At 38.2% G+C, this 19,906-nt stretch overlaps 1 protein-coding gene across 5 annotated transcripts in view; it reads right to left on the minus strand.

The window, feature by feature from the left end:
- TRIQK (triple QxxK/R motif containing) overlaps positions 1 to 19,906 on the minus strand; it is a 117,892-nt gene that overhangs the window by 40,049 nt on the left and 57,937 nt on the right. For 3 of the 5 annotated variants that reach the window (XM_008255728.5, XM_008255725.5, XM_051843884.3), the window contains one exon: positions 13,725 to 13,806. In XM_008255728.5, coding sequence (XP_008253950.1) covers positions 13,725 to 13,785 — 61 coding nt within the window. In that variant the 5' untranslated portion in view covers positions 13,786 to 13,806. The remainder of the gene's footprint in view (positions 1 to 13,724; positions 13,807 to 19,906) is intronic. The other 2 variants (XM_008255727.5, XM_008255729.5) reach the window with 1 other exon arrangement.

Consider the following 19,906-nt stretch of genomic DNA (forward strand, 5'->3'; position numbering starts at 1 on the left):
ATGTTCATTGGGGATATTGGTCTATAGTTCTCTTTCTCTTTGTTGTTTCTTTTTCTGGCTTAGGAATTAAGGTGAAATAAGCTTCACAGAAGGAGCTTGAGAGGATTCCTTCCCTTTCAATTGTTTTGAATAGCTTGAGAAGAATTGCAATTAGTTCTTTAAATGTCTGGTAGAATTTTGCAGTGAAGCGGTCCAGTCCTAGGATTTTATTGTTGAGAGGGCCTTTGTTACTGATTCAATGTCTGCCATGGTTATTGGTCTTATAAGTTTTCTATGTTTTTATGATTCAATTTTGGTACATTGTATGTGTCCAGGAATCTATCCATTTCTCCTAGTTTTTCAAATTTCTCAGCATACTTCTCTTTGTACTTATTCCTGATGATTCTTTTTATTCCTGTGTTACGAGTTGTTACATTTCCTTTTTCTTCACAGATTTTATTGATTGGGGTCTTATCACTATTTATTTTTTTGAATAGTTGGGCTAATGGTGTATCAATTTTATTTATTTTTTTCTCAGAAAACCATCTCTTCATTTCACTAGCACTTTTTACGTTTAAATTTTGTTTATTTCTTTTCTAATTTTAATGATTTATTTCCTCCTACTAATTTGGCATTTGTTACGTTGTTTTTCTAGGTTTTGGAGATGCATTGACAGATGATTTACTTGGTTCCTTTCCAATTTTTTTTAATTTTGTTTGACAGGCAGAGTGGACAGTGAGAAAGAGAGATAGAGAGAAAGGTCTTCCTTTGCCATTGGTTCACCCTCCAATGGCCACTGTGGCTGGTGTGCTGCGGCCAGCGCACTGCACTGATCCGAAGCCAGAAGCCAGGTGCTTCTCCTGGTCTCCCATGCGGGTACAGGGCCCAAGAACCTAAGCCATCCTCCACTGCTCTACCGGGCCATAGCAGGAGCTGGCCTGGAAGAGGGGCAACCGGGACAGATTCCGGTGCCCCGAACACGACTAGAACCTGGGGTGCAGGTGCCACAGACAGAGGGTTAGCCTATTGTGCCATGGCGTCGGCCCTTTCCAATTTCTTGATGTAGGCACCAATTGCAATAAACTTCCCTCTGAACACTGTTTTTCTATATCCCATAAGTTTTGATATGTTGTATTTTTTTAAAGTTTTTTTTTAACTTTTATTTAATGAATATAAATTTCCAAAGTACAGAATATTGATTACAATGACTTCCCCCCCCATAACGTCCCTCCAACCCGCAACCCTCCCCGTATCCACTCCCTCTCCCCTTCCATTCATGTCAAGATTCATTTTTGATTCTCTTTATATACAGAAGATCAGTTTAGCATACATTAAGTAAAGATTTCAACAGTTTGCTCCCGCACAGAAACATAAAGTGAAAAATACTGTTTGAGTACTAGTTATAGCATTAAATCTCAATGTACAGCACACTAAAGACAAAGATCCTACATGAGGAGTGAGTGCACAGTGACTCCTGTTGTTGACTTAACAAATTGACACTCTTGTTTATGGCATCAGTAATCACCCTAGGCTCTTGTCATGAGCTGCCAAGGCTATGGAAGCCCCCTGGGTTCACTGACTCTGATCATTTTTAGACAAGGCCATGGTCAAAGTGGAAGTTCTCTCCTCCCTTCAGAGAAAGGTTGTATTGTCATCTTCATTCGCATCCAGAAATGTTTTGTTTTCTCAAATTAATTTTATGATCTACTGTTCATTCATGGCATGTTGTTTAGTCTCCATGTGTTTGCATATTTTCCAGAGATTCTTGAGTTTTTAATTTCCTGCTTCATTCCATTGTGGTTAGGGAAGATGCACAGTATGATTTTGATATTTTCAAATTTTCTGAGACTTGCTTGATGGCCTAGCATATGGTCTATCCCAGAGAAAGTTCCATGAACTGATGAAAAGAATGTATATTCTACAACTATGGGATGAAAAGTTCTATTGATATCAGTTAGGTCCATTTGATTCAGGGTGTTGATTAGCTCTGCTATTTCTATGATGATTTTCTTTCTAATTTATCTATTCAATGATGAAAGTGGTGTATTGAAGTACACCATTACTATTGTATTGGAGTATATGTCTCCCTTTAGAACCCATTAACATTTCTTTTAATTAGCCAGGCACTCTGTAATTAGGTGCACATATGTTTATTATAGTCATATCTTCCTGCTGAACTGGCCCTTAATCATTACATAGTGCCCTTCTTTGATTCCTTTAACAGTTTGTGTTAAAGTCTATTTTGTCTGATATTAGGATGGCTACACCAGCTGTTTTTTTTTTTTTTTCTTTAGCACGGAGTATCTTTTTCCATCCTTTCTCTTTGGTCTGCATGTATGCATCTTTGTGGTTGAAATGTGTTTCTTGTAGGCAGCAAATAAATGGTTCTTGTTTTTTTAGTTCATTTAGCCAGTCTGTATCTTAATTGGGGTATTTAGACCCTTTACATAAATGGTGACTATGGATAAGTAACAATTTAGCCCTGATATTTTTCCAAAAATATTGCTAATTTTTACTTTGGACTTCCTTTGTACTTTGACTAAGAGATTTTCTGCCTTGGCATTCTTTCATAATGATGACTATCTTTCTGTATTTCTGTGTGTCACACATCCTGTAGCAACTTTTGTGAGGCTAGATGAGTGGTAATGGATTCTTTCAATTTCTGTTTGTTATGGAAGGTGTTTATCTCACGTTCATTCTTGAGTGAGAGCTTTATAGGTTACAATATTCTGGTTTGAAAGTTTTTTTCTCTTAAGTGTTAGACTATGTCTCGCCATTTTCTCCTAGCCTATAGAGTTCCTGTTGAGAAGTCAGCTGAGAGATTCTCTGAAAGTAATCTGGTGTTTCTCTTATGCACATTTTAGATTCTTTTATGCTTTACTGTTCTAAGTCTGACTACAATGCAATGTGGTGAAGATCTTTTCTGGTCATTTCTATAAAGAGTTCTTGTGCCTCATATACTTGAACATCTCTTTCATTCTCCAAAATAGGGAAGTTTTCTGTAATTATTTCACTAGATAGGCCTTCTAACCCATTTTCTTCTTCCATACCTTCAGGAACTCCTAAGATCCATATGTTGGGTTGTTTTTAGTACTCCATAAATCTCTAACACTATTTCTAATTTTTCTAATTTCTTCTTTTTGTCTGAAAAACTTCCAAAGATTTGTCTTATAGCTTGGATATTGTTTCTTCTTCCTCATAATGTCCATTTTAAGGCTTTCCTCTGTATTTTTTTTTCATATTGAATTCTTCATTTCTACTATTTAATTTTGATTTCTCTTCAAAATCTCCAATTTCATAGGCATAATTTTTATTCATGTCATGAATGGATTTCTTTCATTCGTGAATTTGCTTCTCATTGCTTCTGAATAATCATATGATTAATCTTTTGAATTCTGTTTCAGGCATTTCATCAATCTCTTCATCTTCACATTCTAAAATTGAAGGGCTGTTGTATTCCTTTGGGGCAATCATGCTGTCTTCCTTACTCTTGAATTTCTTCATTTATTTTTAGGTATTTGTGGAGATACTTGATTTTTTTTCCTCTGATGGCTTTTACCTTTGAATTATATCTCTTTGGCTTAGTGAAGCACCCGCTGTTTCAGTGAATATGAAAAGGCAGGTGCTGGGTGTGGCCTGTGGCTCTGGTCCTTGCTCCAGGATGGTATGAATATCCAGGGTGACAACCAAGTTGGGCACGGTAGATCAGCTCTTGTTAACAAAAAGGGGGATATGATCACCTCTGCATAATCACACCCTCATATCCTTCCTTCCAAGGAGACCAATGGCCAGGTGTTAGGCCACAGTGCTTATAAAGCATCATCTATGCTTCTACATGAAATGCACAAAGAATCTGTGCAGTCCTCAGTGTGAGCACAGATCCTGCTGCAATTACCCACCCCAGGCAATCAGGGAGCTCTGAGCTTGTCAAGCTGACAGAGTGATTGCCCAGATACCCAGTTATACCGTGTCCCCTCTCAAACAATCACAGGGATCCCACAGCTTTAGCACACAAGATTCTCTGAGTCAGGGGCTGTAGAGGATCCACTCCACTACTCTAGCATGTCTTGTCTATGGAGAGGTTGAGATGTTTCCAGAGCCAGCTGCCTATGTGTGATCCACCTAGACAGTTTGAGCCTAAGAGCTTGAGAAATGTTGAGAAGCTGGGGGTGCTTCACTGTCCTCCATGGGTGCCCAGCTCCCTATCAGTCCTCCCAGCCAGAGTCAAACTCAGTGAGAAAAGCAGATTTTTACCTCTGGTAAAATGCTTGGATCACACATCTGCACAAGAGATAGCAGCTGCAGCCCTACTCATTTCACAGCTATGCCTTCTCCCAGTGGTTGTTGGGCACATACAAGAGATTCTGTAGCCAGTACTGATATCAGAATGGCTCCTTCTCCTTGTCTGTTGCTGGGTGCATGCACTCGAGCTGCTGTTGCTGCTACTTTTGAGAAAATGGAGTCTTGTTCCCCTCTCCCCCTGCCCCCCAGCTGCTGGGCATGTGCACAAGAACTGCCACAGGTGCTATCTACTTATGTCCAAAATGGAACTCACCCTTCTCGGCTGGCTGCTGTGTGCCTTTTTTGGGGAAAAGGGGAGGGACAAATGTGCCCTTTTTAGTCACTGGGTTAGTAGGCACCCCTAAGAGCTCCAGGCTGGACTTAAAAACAGTGTAGTCCACTAGGCTCTCCATCTGGGTGTATCACCAGTCACATAGGATGCTGCAGTCTGATCTACTCTTGCTCTCCAAATCTGCTACTTTTGTCAGCTTTTAGCTACTGGGGTCGTGTGTTGTATCTGTTCTTGTTGCTGCACATAGGCACCTTCTTCACAGATTCACAGCATCCCTCTTCCTTCCATAGAATCTTCACTGCAGTTTTCCCTCCAACTCTCCCCTGAGAATACACTTTCTCCATTTTTTTTTTTTACTATTTTCCCTCACCTAGAGCAGTATGCCCTTTCCATAGTCTGCCATTTTGTACTCACCTATTTGGTTCTGATTATTGTGTTTGCAAAGTTCACAGGTTTAACTCATACTCATGCAGAGTCCTAACACATCTCATGGATACCATAAAAATCTTATTATTTATATTTCAAATGAAAAAAACATTAAATAGGAAATTTGTATAGGAAAATATTCTATACCATAGTACTCTCAGAACAATTTAACAAGACAGCTGAGGCTTCACAACTATATGATGTACTTCAAAAAGTTCATAGTAAATGTGTACTGTGAGAAAACTATGCATAAAGTTTGAATTTTTGGACCAAAATAGCTTATCTTTTATTGCCATTTTTTCCAAAAAATTTTGATATAGCTCATGTTATTTTCTTTGTCATATTCCTTTGACTCCAATAAGTACATATAAAAGAAATACATAAAAGGAAAAAGGAAAAATTCATTATGTTTATAGAATAGAAGACTTTGGAGTTTTATTATATCTATTCTCCAACATCGACTATTTGATAAAACTAAATTTCAGTAAAAAGCAATTTTTTTTGGTTGAAAAACTCCAATGATGGTAATAGAAATCATGATAGTGTTTACAAATGGGGAGTGACTGGGGAATCACTGGAACTAGACAAAGAGAACTATCTGGGAAGTTGGAAATGTTCCACATTTCACTTGTCATAAAATGGTTACACAGGCATATGCACTTGTAAATATTATAATAATTGCATATTTAAGAGTTGGCCACAGAATGATCTACAACACACTCTTTTTTTAAAAACAATCTTTATTTATTTGAAAGTTAGATTTACAGAGAGAGTTGGAGAGACAGAGAGGGAGGGAGAGAGAGAGAGAGAGAGAGAGAGAGAGAGAGAGAGAGAAATCCATCTTCCAACTTCTGGATCACTCCCTAAATGGCTGCAATAGCCAGGGCTGGTCCAGACTAAAGGTAGGACCTAGGAGTTACACCTGGGTCTCCCAGCTGTGTGGCAGGGGCCTAAGTACTTGGGTAATCTTCTGCTGTTTTCTCAGGCATATTAGCAGGGAGGTGGCTCAGGACACAAACTGGCACCCATATGCGATGCCAGGATCCCAGAGAGCAGCCTCAATATAGCTATTCTTTATTCATGTGGTTAGCATGTTCCCTTTAATTATTATTTATTTATTTGAAAGGAAGAGTTACACAGAGGGAGAGAGAAAGAGAGAAAGAAAGAGACAGAGAGAAAGAGAGTTTTCATCCACTGGTTCACTCCTCAAATGGCCGCAATGGCTGGAGCTGGGCCAATCTAAAGCCAGGAGCCTGGAGCTTCTTACGGGTCTCCCACAGGGGTTCAGGAGCCCAAAGACTTGAGCCATCTTCTACTGCTTTCCCAGACCATAGAAGAGAGCTGGACTGAAAGTACAGCAGCCATGTCTCGAACCAGTGCCCATAGGGGATGTCAGCACTGCAGACAGCAGCTTTACCTACTATGCCACAGCTCCCACCCTAGTATATTCCCTTTCATCAATAAAATCTGGTAAGACAGTCCTTCTGTTTAAAAACATAAATAGTCTAACAACAGTAACATAAACCCATACTATTAATTCATAAGGCATCCTATTATCATGGAAGGAAAGATACACAAAACAAATATCACAAATCCTCCCTTAATCAGTAAGGAAATAAGAATACATAGAATTAAAAAGGAGAGACTGTCCAACATGGGAGGCAACCCACACAGCAGACTCATAGAATGACAATCATTTTAAGTAACACTCTGAGCACAGAATCAGCCCTTAAGACTTCCTAGTCTGGCTGAAAGGCCCATAAGAGCATTTCAGCCATGGAAAGCAAATATGCTTTGGCAAAAAAAAAAAAAATGTTCTATAAGGATCAGTATGAATGAGATTCCAGTAGAAAGAAGTGGCCATCAAAGAAGGATGTACTTTTCTCTAAAGGAGAAGAGAACTTCTACTTTGCTTATGATGTTGTCCAAATACTGACAGGGTTTGTGGACTCAAAAGGCTTCCTTAGCCTAGGCAGTTAATTTCAAGAGCCTCAGGTGGTTACTGACATCATACATAAGAGTGTTAGTTGTTAACAACAAGAGTCACTGTGCACTAACTCCCCATGCAGGACCTCTGTCCTCAAGGAGTTGTACAGATAGTTAATTGTAAAACCAGTTCTCTGGCCGGCGCCGTGGCTCACTAGGCTAATCCTCCGCCTTGCGGCACTGGCACCCAGGGTTCTAGTCCCAATCGGGGTGCCGGATTCTTTCCCGGTTGCCCCTCTTCCAGGCCAGCTCTCTGCTGTGGCCAGGGAGTGCAGTGGAGGATGGCCCAAGTGCTTGGGCCCTGCACCCCATGGGAGACCAGGATAAGTACTTGGCTCCTGCCATCGGATCAGTGCGGTGCGCTGGCCGCAGTGCACCGGCCGCGGCGGCCATTGGAGGGTGAACCAACGGCAAAGGAAGACCTTTCTCTCTGTCTCTCTCTCACTGTCCACTCTGCCTGTCCAAAAAAAAAAAAAAAAAAAAAAAAAAAAAAAAAAAAAACCCAGTTCTCAGACAGTTTATTTTTGGTGTATGTTTATATATGTGTGTGTGCAAATTGTTGAAATCTTTACTTAGTATAGAGTTGGTCTTCTGTGTACAAAGTTAATTGAAAATTATCTTAATGGAGAATGGCACTAGCAAATGGATTGGGAGGAGGAGGAAGGGTGGGAGTGAGAGTGGGAGGACTGATGTTGGGAAGAATAAATATATTCTTAAAGTAAAATTTGTATTCCTTAAAAAATAAATTTAGAAAAAACTTTAATACAATCAGAAATAGTATTTTCTGTGTTGTAACTCTGAGAGAACTTAAATCTTTCCTAAAGTTTTAAAATGTCATTTCATTTTTTTAAAGATTTATTTATTTATTTGAAAGAGTTATACAGAGAGAGGAGAGACAGAGAGTCTTTCATCGCTGGTTCACTACCCATTTGGCTGCAATGGCCGGAGCTGTGCCAATCCAAACCCAGGAGCCAGGAGCCTCCTCTGGGTCTTCCCATGCAGGTGCAGGGGCCCAAGGATTTGGGCCATCTTCCGCTGCTTTACCAGGCCATAGAAGAGAGCTGGATAGGAAGTGGAGCAGCCGGGTCCTGAACCGGCATCCATATGGGATGCCAGCGCTTCAGGCCAGGGCATTAACACACTGTACCACAGTGCTGGCCCCTAAATTTCATTTCTATATTGTATTTGTTTTGCTTTGGTTTTGTTGCCTCAACTATTTTGATTTCCTCTTCTGTGAATTGTCTCATGGTATTATTTATTTACTTTGCTGCTGAGTTTCCAGACTATTTTCTTAATAGTAGGACAATTTTTCTGTTTGCAGATTCTTAACTGGTTTTGACAACAGCATCAAAAAGATACAATGGAGAAAGGACAAAGCCCTTTCAACAAATGAGGTTGGAAAACTGGATATTCACATACAAAAGAATGCAGTTTGTTTCATATGTATGCAAAAATCAATTCAAAGTAGGTTAAAATTGTTAAATTAACAACATGTAGGACCTCTTTTCTCAAAAGAGCTATAGTATTAACTTTAATGTCAAAACTTAATCCCAAAGATTTGCTTTATTCTACTGTGTGATATTATGCATCATATGTTCTAGTTATGTCTAAGTGTTAGACTTCATTACCCATATTCTTAGGTATTTAAGGTTTAGTAAGTGCCTCAAATGTAAAATCTTAAGTACATGTCTCTCTGTGAAATTCTTATCTCGTATGTTTTAACATAGGGTCAGATTTTTAAAGGTAGCCGAGGAGATTTCTGAGAATGACAAAATTCCGTGGATTTTTGGGTTCCAAGATTCGGATTCCAAACTTTTGTGTATAGCTTTAAAGACTCCCTGATGCAGTCTCCGTACTGAAAAGGGTAGCTGCAAAAGTTGTTCCAGAGAACTAAGGAGTTTCTAAATAAAAGCTCCGGTATTGGGAATTGCTGATGACAGGATTCTATGAAACTTGGATTCCAAGATTTGGATTCCAAACTTTTGTATATAGCTTTAAAGACGCCCTGATGCAGACTTTGTACTGAAAAGGGTAGCTAAAAGAGTTGTACGGATTCCAGGATTTGGATTCTAAGCATTGTGTTTGCTTAAAAGCCTCTGAAACAGACACTGTGCTGGACAGGTGAGCTACAAAAGGTGTTCCAAGGAATCAAGGAGTTTTTAACAAAAACTCCAACATTAGAAATTCCTGAGCAAGCCATTCAAAGAAGATCCTCTTCAGATCAGCTTCAGCTTAAATTAAAGGGACCTTACCAGGTGTTATTGAGCACGACTACCTCTGTGAAATTAGGATTAAACTTCTACCTCTTAAGTCTTCACAGGTGAATGCGAAAGACATGCCTGACTGTTCCTATAAGCCAATCAGAAACCTTAAGTACTTCAAAGCAAAAAGGATAAGTAAAATTTTGCTTTCGTCTTCTTAAGGCAAATATGATGTACCTGCCTTTCTTGATTATCTCCGGGAACTGTTATTGATGATAAAGCTACCTTATGATTTCTTATATTATAATTCTCTGTACTCAAAATAAATGGGCTTATAATGTACATAAGGGTAGCCTATCACTACCCACTATCTGGAAATCTGTAATATATGTTGTATTCATCTAAAGGGGCACCCCACTTACAATTGGTTTTGTTCCAGTTTTGCCTATACAAATTAACAACTTATATGTTTCAGAACTTGCTTCTTGGAGTAACTGACCTTGGCAATGACCGAGACTGCTCCAGCTCACAAAGCAAATTTGTTAGATAGGATACGCAGAGACTTCCAGACCCTGGATAGGCAGGGCCTGCACTACGCGCCTCATAAGCAGGAAGCAGTTACAGAAGAGATGAGTTGAAGTCCATCAACTCCCCTTAGGATTAAGGGGATGGAGTCTCTGAGGGAGGAATGAAGTAGGCAGGCAAACAGGCTAAAATTGATTAGGTTTGTGAGCTAGAAGACCATGCCTTTGCCACACCCCTGTGTGACCTCACACCCCACCTGATACCTTCACCATGCCCCTGTGTGATCTCATCCCCCTAACTGGCCACACCTGGGTGCCCACCAGCCAATCAGGTTAATTAACCACTCCCCTTTGGAAGTGGGTTAAAAGCTTGGGACACAGAGTGTCCGCCCTTCTCTTCTTCCCTAGCCTCTTGCCAGGAGGGGGCTTACTGTAGCCCTGCACCACCAGGGCATGTAGCCTTTGGGCCACGTGCCCTAGGCTTCGAGGCCTAGATGCTCCTCCATATGGCTGGTTCCTGGTGCTCGGTATGAACCCAGATTTACCTTTCTCTCTTAATAAAGCTCTCACTCTCCTATGCATCTTTCTCACTAAATAAAAGCCTAAAATGTAAAAAAAAAAAAAAAATACAAAGTAGATTAAGACTTAAATATAAGTCTGAAATTATAAAACTCCTACAAGGTAACACAGGAGGAAATCTCTCTGGCAGTGGTCTTCATGACAATGTTTTGGATGGAATACAAAAACACTAGAACAAAAGGAAAAATAAGTAAGTGGGACTACACTAAACTATAAAGTTTTTGCAAAGCAAAGGAAACAGTCAACAAAATTAAAAGGCAATCTACAAATTGGGCAAACATATTTTCAAGCCCTATACTTGCTAAGGGTTATTAACAAAAATATATAGAAACTCAAATAAACTAGTATCAAGAAAACAAGTAATCTCAAGACAGATTAAGTAATCTCAAAAGAGAAAGTACCTGAATGGCTATTTCTTCAGAGAAGATATAAAAATGGCCAACAAGTATAGGATAAGGTGCTCAACATTCCTAGTTGTCAGAAAAATGCTTATCAAATGATAATAAAATAAGCCTTGTACTTCTTAGGATGGGTATTATTTAAAAAAAGAAATAACAAGTATTGAGAGATGTGGAAATAGGAACATCTTATGCAGTGTTGGTAGGAATGTAAACCTGTGTTGCCATTATGGAAAATAGGATGGAGATTTCTTATAAAATTAAGCATAAGACTACCATGTCACTGAGCAATTGGCGTACTGTGGATATATCCAAAGGAAATGAAGTCTGAATTGTTTTTCTTTTAAGATTTTATTTGAGAATTAGAGTATAGACAGTGAGAGGGAGAGACAGAGAGAAAGGTCTTCCTTCCATTGGTTCACTCTCCAAATGGCTGCAACAGCCAGAGCCGTGGCGATCCAAAGCCAGGAGCCAGGTGCTTCTTCCTGGTCTCCCACGTGGGTGCAGGGGCCCAAGGACTTGGGCCATCTTCCACTGCTTTCCCAGGCCATAGCAGAGAGCTGGACTGGAAGAGGGGCAGCCAGGACTAGAACCAATGCCCATATGGGATGCTGGCGCCCCAGGCAGAGGATTAACCAAGTGAGCTATGGCACCAGCCCTGAAGTTTGAATTGTTTATAGATAACTCCACTCCCATTCAATGCAATATTATTCACAAAAGCCAAGATGCAGAAACAAAGTGTTAACTGACCAATGACAGGATAAAGAAAGACATGACTGTTATATATAACAGGACATGAACATATAATATAAATACATAACATATACATAGAAAATGAACAGATTATTAGGCCTTTAAAGAGGATGTGGGGCCAGTGCTGTGGTGTGGCGGGTAAAGCTTCTGCCTGCAGTGCTGGCATCCCATATGGAAGCTGGTCTGTCTCAGCATCTCCACTTCCAGTCCAGCTCTCTGCTATGGCCTGGGAAAGCAGTAGAAAATGGTCCAAATCCTTGGGCCCCTGAAATCGCATGAGAGACCCAGAAGAAGCTCCTAGCTCCTGGCTTTAAATCAGCCCAGCTCTGGTCATTGCAACCATTTGGGGAGTGAACCAGTGAATGGAGGACCTCTCTCTCTCTGCCTCTGCCTGTGCCTCTCTGTTACTGTGCCTTTCAAATAAATAAATAAATCTTTTTTTTTTAAAGGATGCTTTCTCACAGTATGAATGAAATTGGAGAACATTATGCTAAATAATGAAATAAAAAGATTGCATGATCTTTTATTTTGGAATTTTTAAAAGTCACATACAAATAAAAAGAGAGTACATTTGAGTAATTACCAGAAACCAAGGAAGGAGGAATGTGGAGATGAAGGTCAAATGGTATTAAGTAGCAGGTATATAGGATGAATAAATTTAGAAATCTAATGCATAGCATGAAGACTACAATTAATAATAATGTATCGTATACTTGGTTTTTGCTAGAAAAAGTACTTTTATGTACTTTTATAATACACAAAAAGTAACAATGTGAAACAATGATATTTCAGTTGGCTTGATGGTAGTAACCATTTTACATTATGTTGTATACATACATATTGTTACATAAGATGTACAAAAATTAATTGGCTCTATATATTCCAATTTTTTCTCTTTTAATTATCTTTTGTTGTGCATAATCTCTTATGGGATATATTTTATATTTACAAAATGGATATACTATCTTTATATATCAATTATTTCTAATTATTTTTTGATTTCTTTCTTAACATCTTTATTTTTCAGTTATTTAATGAGTACTTTTTAGTTTGATATTTTATCATTTCCTAAGGAATCGGTATAACTGTGAATGGAAGGGAATGGACACAGAGAGGGAGTGGTGGGTGAGAAGGGTAAGAGTAAGTTACCTTTTGTTTCTGATTTCTATATTTCATTAAAGAATGTGATTGTCAGATATTGATTCCTCAAGATATTAGAGACTTTGACTAGATGGGGGTAAATTTTAAAATAAATGCCCATGTATACTTGAAAACAAAATGTTACATGTGGAGCATAATCGAAAACAGAGAAGCTCCCTAAGATCTTCCAGACTGAGTGGACTTTTCTCTAGGCTACTATTTTACTGAAGTAGAATCTCTTCAACAGCCCCTGTATACTCCCCAGTCTCAACTCTACTCCAAGGACTTGTCTCTAGTCTCCCAAAAGCTTTCAGTAATGACCCCTAGAGTGGTCTCTCACTTTTTTCTCTGATCTGCTCTCCATTTCAAAGGATATTTGTTGCATTGTATTTAGCATATTTTAAGAGAGAATTTTGATATTATCAAATTATTATCATTAAGAGTCTATAAAATTAAATGTTGTTACATGGATAAAAAGAAAGGATTTTTAATAGATGATATTTTAAATGCTGACTTTCAGAAGCACTTAGTCATAAAAATAAAAATAAAATTGGCCGGTGCCGCCACTCAATAGGCTAATCCTCTGCCTGCGGCACCTGCACACCGGGTTGTAGTCCTGGTCGGGGCACTGGATTCTGTCCCGGTTGCCCCTCTTCTAGGCCAGCTTTCTGCTGTGGCCAGGGAGTGCAGTGGAGGATGGCCTAAGTGCTTGGGCCCTGCATCCCATGGGAGACCAGGAGAAGCACCTGGTTCCCAGCTTCGGATTAGCGCAGTGTGCCGGCTGCAGCACGCTGGCCGCAGTGGCCATTGGAGGGTGAACCAACGGCAAAAGGAAGACCTTTCTCTCTGTCTCTCTCTCTCACTGTTCACTCTGTCTGTCAAAAAATAAATAAATAAATAAATAAAATAAAATAAAATTGACTTTTGATTTCATTAATAAAAAATAAAGAACATTAAAAAATCAAAAGTATCCAAAGTAAATCTTCACTGGTAAGAAGAACTGCATTTATTTTTGCTCCTAAAAAAAGTCTACAAGGTCCTTTTTTATTCATATATTTCTCTGTATCACATGTATTATAGAAAACATATTTTCCTAATATCATATATAATTGCTTTTTCTTTATCTTAATTCACAGGAGCATATGAAAGGGAATTCACTGCTTACCAATTTGCTTTCGGTACTGATCAACAGGAAGTTTTATAGCAGAAGCATCTTTTTTACCCATCTTTGATCTCCAAAATGCCTGCTGAAAAGAAAGAAAACAATTATAATGAAATCCTTTTAAAAATATAAAGGACTTTCCAGAAATTATAATAATTTATTCTTTAAAATTCATTTTAAAGCAGTGAATGAAAATGCCTTTGACATATTCTCATAAGATATCCATAAAGAATACAAAATTCTTTCAAATAAATTACCATGGACACAATTAATGGTAATTAAATTTCCTAATCATTTGTTCTGAGTAACATTAATTTTATCAAATGCTATCAATGCCCAATTAAGCCACACTGTTAGAGAACATTATCTGTAAATGTAAAAATCATGTACTATTTATTCAGATGAGCTGGAGCTAAAGACAAGTTCACAGCAGCTTGCTTCTTTCCAAGTACCTATTATGTTAAAACAAAGCTAAGGTTGAAGTTTGAAACTCAGGTAATTTAAATTTTCTTTGAAAAAACATAGCATAGGTGACCAAAGTGAATGAGTTTCAGTTCCATTTCTTCCCTTCTTCAGTTAACAGTAAAATCTACTACATTTATTAATTTTTTATGTTTATTACATTACATGAAATTTTATATATATGTAAATATATATATATATGAAGGGGGTCTCAAAAATTTATGGAAAGTATACATTATCTTTCAGTTGTACTTTCCATGAATTTATTGAAGTCTTACAGTATGAATTAAAAAATAGTAAGAGGAAATCCAAATGACCAACAGACACGTGATAAAATGCTCAGGATCACTAGCCATCAGGGAAATGCAAATTGAAATCACACTGAGGTTTCACCTCACTCCAGTTAAAATGGCTTTCATATAGAAATCAACAAATAACAAATGCTAGCAAGGATGCAAGGATATGGGGAAAAAGGTACGCTAATCCACTGCTGGTGGGAATGCAAACTGGTACAGCCACAGTAGAAGGCAGTATGGAGATACTTCAGAAATTTGAATATAGCCCTACTATATGATCCAGTCATCACATTCCTGGGAATTTACCAAAGGGAAATGAAATCAGCATATGAATGAGCTCAATTCATATATGGGATCAACCCAAATGTCCTTCAACTAAAGACTGGATAAAGAAATTATGGGATATGTAAACCATGGAATACTACCTCATTGGAAAAAAAAATGAAACCTTGTCATTTGTAACAGAATGGACAGAATGGATGAAACTGGAAATCATATTTAGTGAAATAAGCCATTCCCAAAAGGACAAACGCCATATGTTCTCCCTGATCTGTGAAAATAGAGCACCTAAAAGATAATCTATAGAGGTGAAATTTACACTTCGAGATGCAATGACTTTGAAAAACCCTTGTCTTGACTGTTGAGGAAGAGTTTTTTTTTTTCTCATACTATCTGTTGAACTCTTTTTTTAGTATAGTTAATCATATGTGTATAAAATTAATTGAAAATAGATCTTAGTAAAAAATAAGAATGGGAATAGGAGAGAGTAGTGAAAGTTTGGTGGGAGTGTGGGTGGTAGGGCGGTAATGGTGGGAAGAATCACTATGTTCCTAAAGTTGTTTTTATGAAATACATAACGTTTATATTCCTTAAATAAAAGGTTTCTGGTAAAAAATAAAATGTATTTTTCATGAAGCAGTTTAAGACCTTTTGTATCTTTCAAATCCTATTGTTTTAATTTAAACATCGCAGCAGAAGCTACAACTTGCTCACCAAATCTATATTCTCTTTTTCTTCCTAGCAAATTGAACTCTAGTTCCTTCTTTCAATTCTTATGTGTGAGTTCTTAACAAGTGAATATAAACAGAAGTGATGTGAGTCACTTTCAGACCTGAGCCTAAAAAAACTCTCATGCATAATCCTGCATTTCCTTTTCACCTTCCAGTTTGGTAGAATGGAAATGGTCACCAGACAAACTGTTAAGGTATATTTGCAGGAATCCAGATCATTGATAAGCTGGTAGTTAGAGGATAGGATCTGCATTAACTTGTTTACCATTCTTGTACTCTATTACGGGAAAAAAATTAAACTACATAGCCATTGAATAGCGATACATTTATAGGGTCTTTTATTACAGACCTAAGTGTTTGCAAAAGCAATGTACACATTGGTTTCTGGAAGCTGGCCCTGACTACTAGTAAGTTACAAGATAAAGATGAGCGCAGGCAAAATCTGGTCAATACAAGGCAGATTATAAGGGAATAAAGAGTACAATCATTTGGTTACTAATTAGATTGGAAATGCCAGTTTCTTTTAAAGTCAAATAGCAGGAAATAAAACTGAAAAAGGTTCTGAAGAACAAAGGTCCGTTAAGATTTCTCAGTAAAAAATAAAATTAAATTAAAAGGAGACAGCAGATTGTTACTGTCTAACCTGAGCCTATTTCAGATTACCTAAAAGCAGGCATTATTGGGCAGAATGAGAGACGCATAGGATTTCTGAAACACAGAGAAAGGAAACAGAATTATGCCTAGGAAGGAAAGTACAGTGTGATAGCTGACATGTGTACTTTATTAGACATTGTAAGAAGGTTACTCTGCTTTAACAAAAATCAGGAGGAAAAGGAAGCTAGGCTGCAGAAGCAATATAAAGATAGGTAGCAGGCCAATTAATGGCTGCTTCACACAGTAATCTGCCATCAAAGAAACCCAATAGGCCAGACCACTGCATTGGTTTTTGATGTGGAAAGCCAGGGCTTCAGCAGAAGTCACTTACAATAAGCCCTGGCAGCTATGCCAGCCAAGAGTTGGGTCACTGGAAATGGACCTGCCCTGGAGTCGAAGGGCTCCAGGTCAGAATCATAGACCTTGTTCACTCTAAGCTGAAAAGCCCTCCACTCAGCCCATCTTCCAAAGTAACCACTGCTGTCAAGGGGATAGCCAAGTAGAGTCAACAACATTGCAGGCAGAACTATATGCTAACTAAAAATGTCTTCCTTTTAGAAATGCCACCTACCTTCTCTTCAAGCCAACTCTCCTCCCAGGCCAGCTAGATAACAGGTTACCTCCCTTATGATGCACCACATGCAAAGAGATAAATAAGTCTGAGCCTGATAACTGACAAGGCCTCAAGCTCACCTGATCATTTTCAAGCCCTGTCAGTTTATATTTGTCTCTCAATGAAAAAACTTGCTCATGGTTTAGACGTGTTTCTTAGGGACTCTAGTAATGACTCTGTCCTTGGTTTTAGATCCTGTGAGTTTAAAATTCCTTGTTAGATTCATTTTCTCTGGACTTAATAAAGGAAAATCCTAGGTGGCCATGCACATGAAACCTCAGATGGAAGCAGTTTCTGCAAGCTGGCACTGCATCCCCCTGGAGAAGCCACCTCCTGCTGGGAAGCCACCTCCTGCTGAAACCCTGTCTTGACCCCCTTCCCAAAGACGCCCCTTTTCAGCATGAAGCAGCCAGAGCAATCATTGCCCAGTTCCCCCTAACAGATGTTAGGGTTTCCATCTTTGGGAAGTGGGAATGTGAGGAGTCAGCCGGGTTAATAGATAGTCAGGGGATCCCAATGGAATCTGGATTGTAAAATACTTGCTTCATTCTCCAAAACGTTATCTTTAGCAAGAAGAAACAGGCCACCCTTCTTCCCTCAGAATCTCCAAATTTACCATGAGAATAGCAAGGGAGTTCTTCCTGAACTTGTGAAAACAAGTTACCTATCCTACCCTTAGCAGGCCAGACAGGATGGAAAATTGTAAATGAGGCCTTTTGATGGGTTTTTGTCCCTGGCTGGTAATTGAATGCCTATCTGATTGTCAAGTTTTTTTTTTTTTTTCCTTAAAAATTGTACATAAAAGCCCACTGCCACCAGTCCCTTTGGATTTATTCCTCTCCTGGAAGCCCCCTCCATGCTGCTCTGGCTGGAGGCCTTTGACTCGAATACTTATAAATCTCAAAAAAAAAAAAAAAAAAAAAAGGTTACTAACATTTGAGGAAGCCATATTTATAAAGAATAATCTGTGAATGAAGAACAACCCTTGGTACTCTGCTCCTAAGACAGTACATAGCAGCTCCTCAAAGAAGGCAATTTCTGTAAAGTTTGTAACATCCATTTCATATATGACCAGGAGGGAAGAACCAGAGAGACAGCAAAACCAATATGAATAGATAAGGGGATTCTTCTAAATTAAAGACATAGCTAAGGTCTATGAAAGAAATATCTATTAGTGAGCTTGTGAAATCTCCGTCTGTAAACCTTAAGAAACTACAACCCACCTTGAGAAAGAGGACTTTGCATTGGCTGAGATTCTTGGTGCTGAATTGGACGAAAATGGGGAAATTTTGGTTCTATTGAGGAGGCAGGACAAGAATAGACATATCTCTTTTAAGGCCAGATGGATGAGTAACAGCAAAGATTGTTGATTGCTAATTAAAATATATTATCCTTTTATTGCTGGACACACTTGGCTACATTTCTCAACTTCCTTTGATGGTAGTTGTGGGTATATCACTGATTTTTAGCCAACACATTGTGAGCGATTTTTACTTTTAGAGCTGACCTATTAAAACTTTCCATGTGTATTTGTTCATCTAGCTGAAATGAGATGATCTCAAGGGTGACTTTGGAAATGATATAATAAAGATGGCCAATCCTATGACAGCCTGGGACTTGAAAGATTACATGGAGTAGAGCAACCCAACCATAATATTTTTCTTTCATATAGCTATGAGCAAAGAAATAAATCTGTAGCATTTTATATCTATTTGTTACAGTGGCTGGCATAACTAACTAAAACATGTATGTACAGAATTCTCCATTTACTGAAGCACTTAGCAAACTGTAATTGCCCTAATGTGCATTATTAAGACTCTCATATGCCAAATGCACTTGAAATTTATTCAGATCAAATGGATTTATCTATATATAAATCCTCACAGAGACAGTAGTGATAACACTCGATATAAGAAAAGTCATTCTCTGGCCAGTGCCGCGGCTCACTAGGCTAATCCTCCATGTTGCGGAGCCAGCACACTGGGTTCTAGTCCCGGTCAGGGTGCCGGATTCTGTCCCAGTTGCCCCTCTTCCAGTCCAGCTCTCTGCTGTGGCCAGGGAGTGCAGTGGAGGATGGCCCAAGTCCTTGGGCCCTGCACCCCATGGGAGACCAGGAGAAGTACCTGGCTCCTGCCATGGGATCAGCGCAGTGCGCCGGCAGCAGTGCGCCTGCCGCGGCGGCCATTGGAGGGTGAACCAACGGCAAAGGAAGACCTTTCTCTCTGTCTCTCTCTCTCACTGTCCACTCTGCCAGTCAAAAAAAAAAAAAAAAAAAAAAAAAGAAAAGAAAAGTCGTTCTCACTTAAAAATTCTACTTATATATATGAACATTATAAAATCATATAAAACATATTTTAATAATCATAATTATTTAGTGTTGTAGAAATTTCTATGAATGTACAAAGAGGCTAAAGTCAAATAAATTAAGTCTTCACATCTAATAAACCATTACTTTTGATTTAACCTTAAATTTTATACATGAAACCAAGATATCACCTATTCCTGTCATCACATTTGTTATTACTTAAGACATTAAAATAATTCTGTTATAATTTATTCATATAGCAATTTAATTTGCATGGTGTTTGCATTTATTAATTGTAAAAAGAAATCAAGGTATCTTAATCTTAATTATGTGGGGCTAAGAAAGATATCACTATTTTAGGACAGAAGTTAGTGTAAATGAACAAACATATGGTAATAGCCCCTTTACAATTTAGATTTGTTCTTTGCTTTTATGGGATATTCTTAAATTTGCAAAAAGAAAAAGAAAATTACTAGTACCATCTGCTAAAATGGTTACTCTCTATACTTCCCCAATTCCTTATCAATCATGAAAGCCAACATGTCAGCAGAGACATTTCAAAGGCCAATATTTATTAGTTAATTACCTGTAGTAAATTTAAAAAGTAAAGGATCTTTTAAGACTATTATTTCAACAAAGGGAACTGAATTTTACTTAGTGGTAAATATATATTTAATCAATTATAAAATATAAGCTCAAGAATCTAAATTTTTATAAGGGTCTGTACTCTAACATAATATCTCTGAATAAAAAAACTAAGAATTTCAATCATGGAGTTATATTACACAGTTTCTGGTTTTAAGTTTTTGTCACTAATTATTTTAGTGACTGATAACAATCAAAAT

Source organism: Oryctolagus cuniculus, chromosome 6 (assembly GCF_051225735.1).
Source record: "Oryctolagus cuniculus isolate XC-2025 breed Fujian yellow rabbit chromosome 6, ASM5122573v1, whole genome shotgun sequence".
Lineage (NCBI taxonomy): Eukaryota > Metazoa > Chordata > Mammalia > Lagomorpha > Leporidae > Oryctolagus > Oryctolagus cuniculus.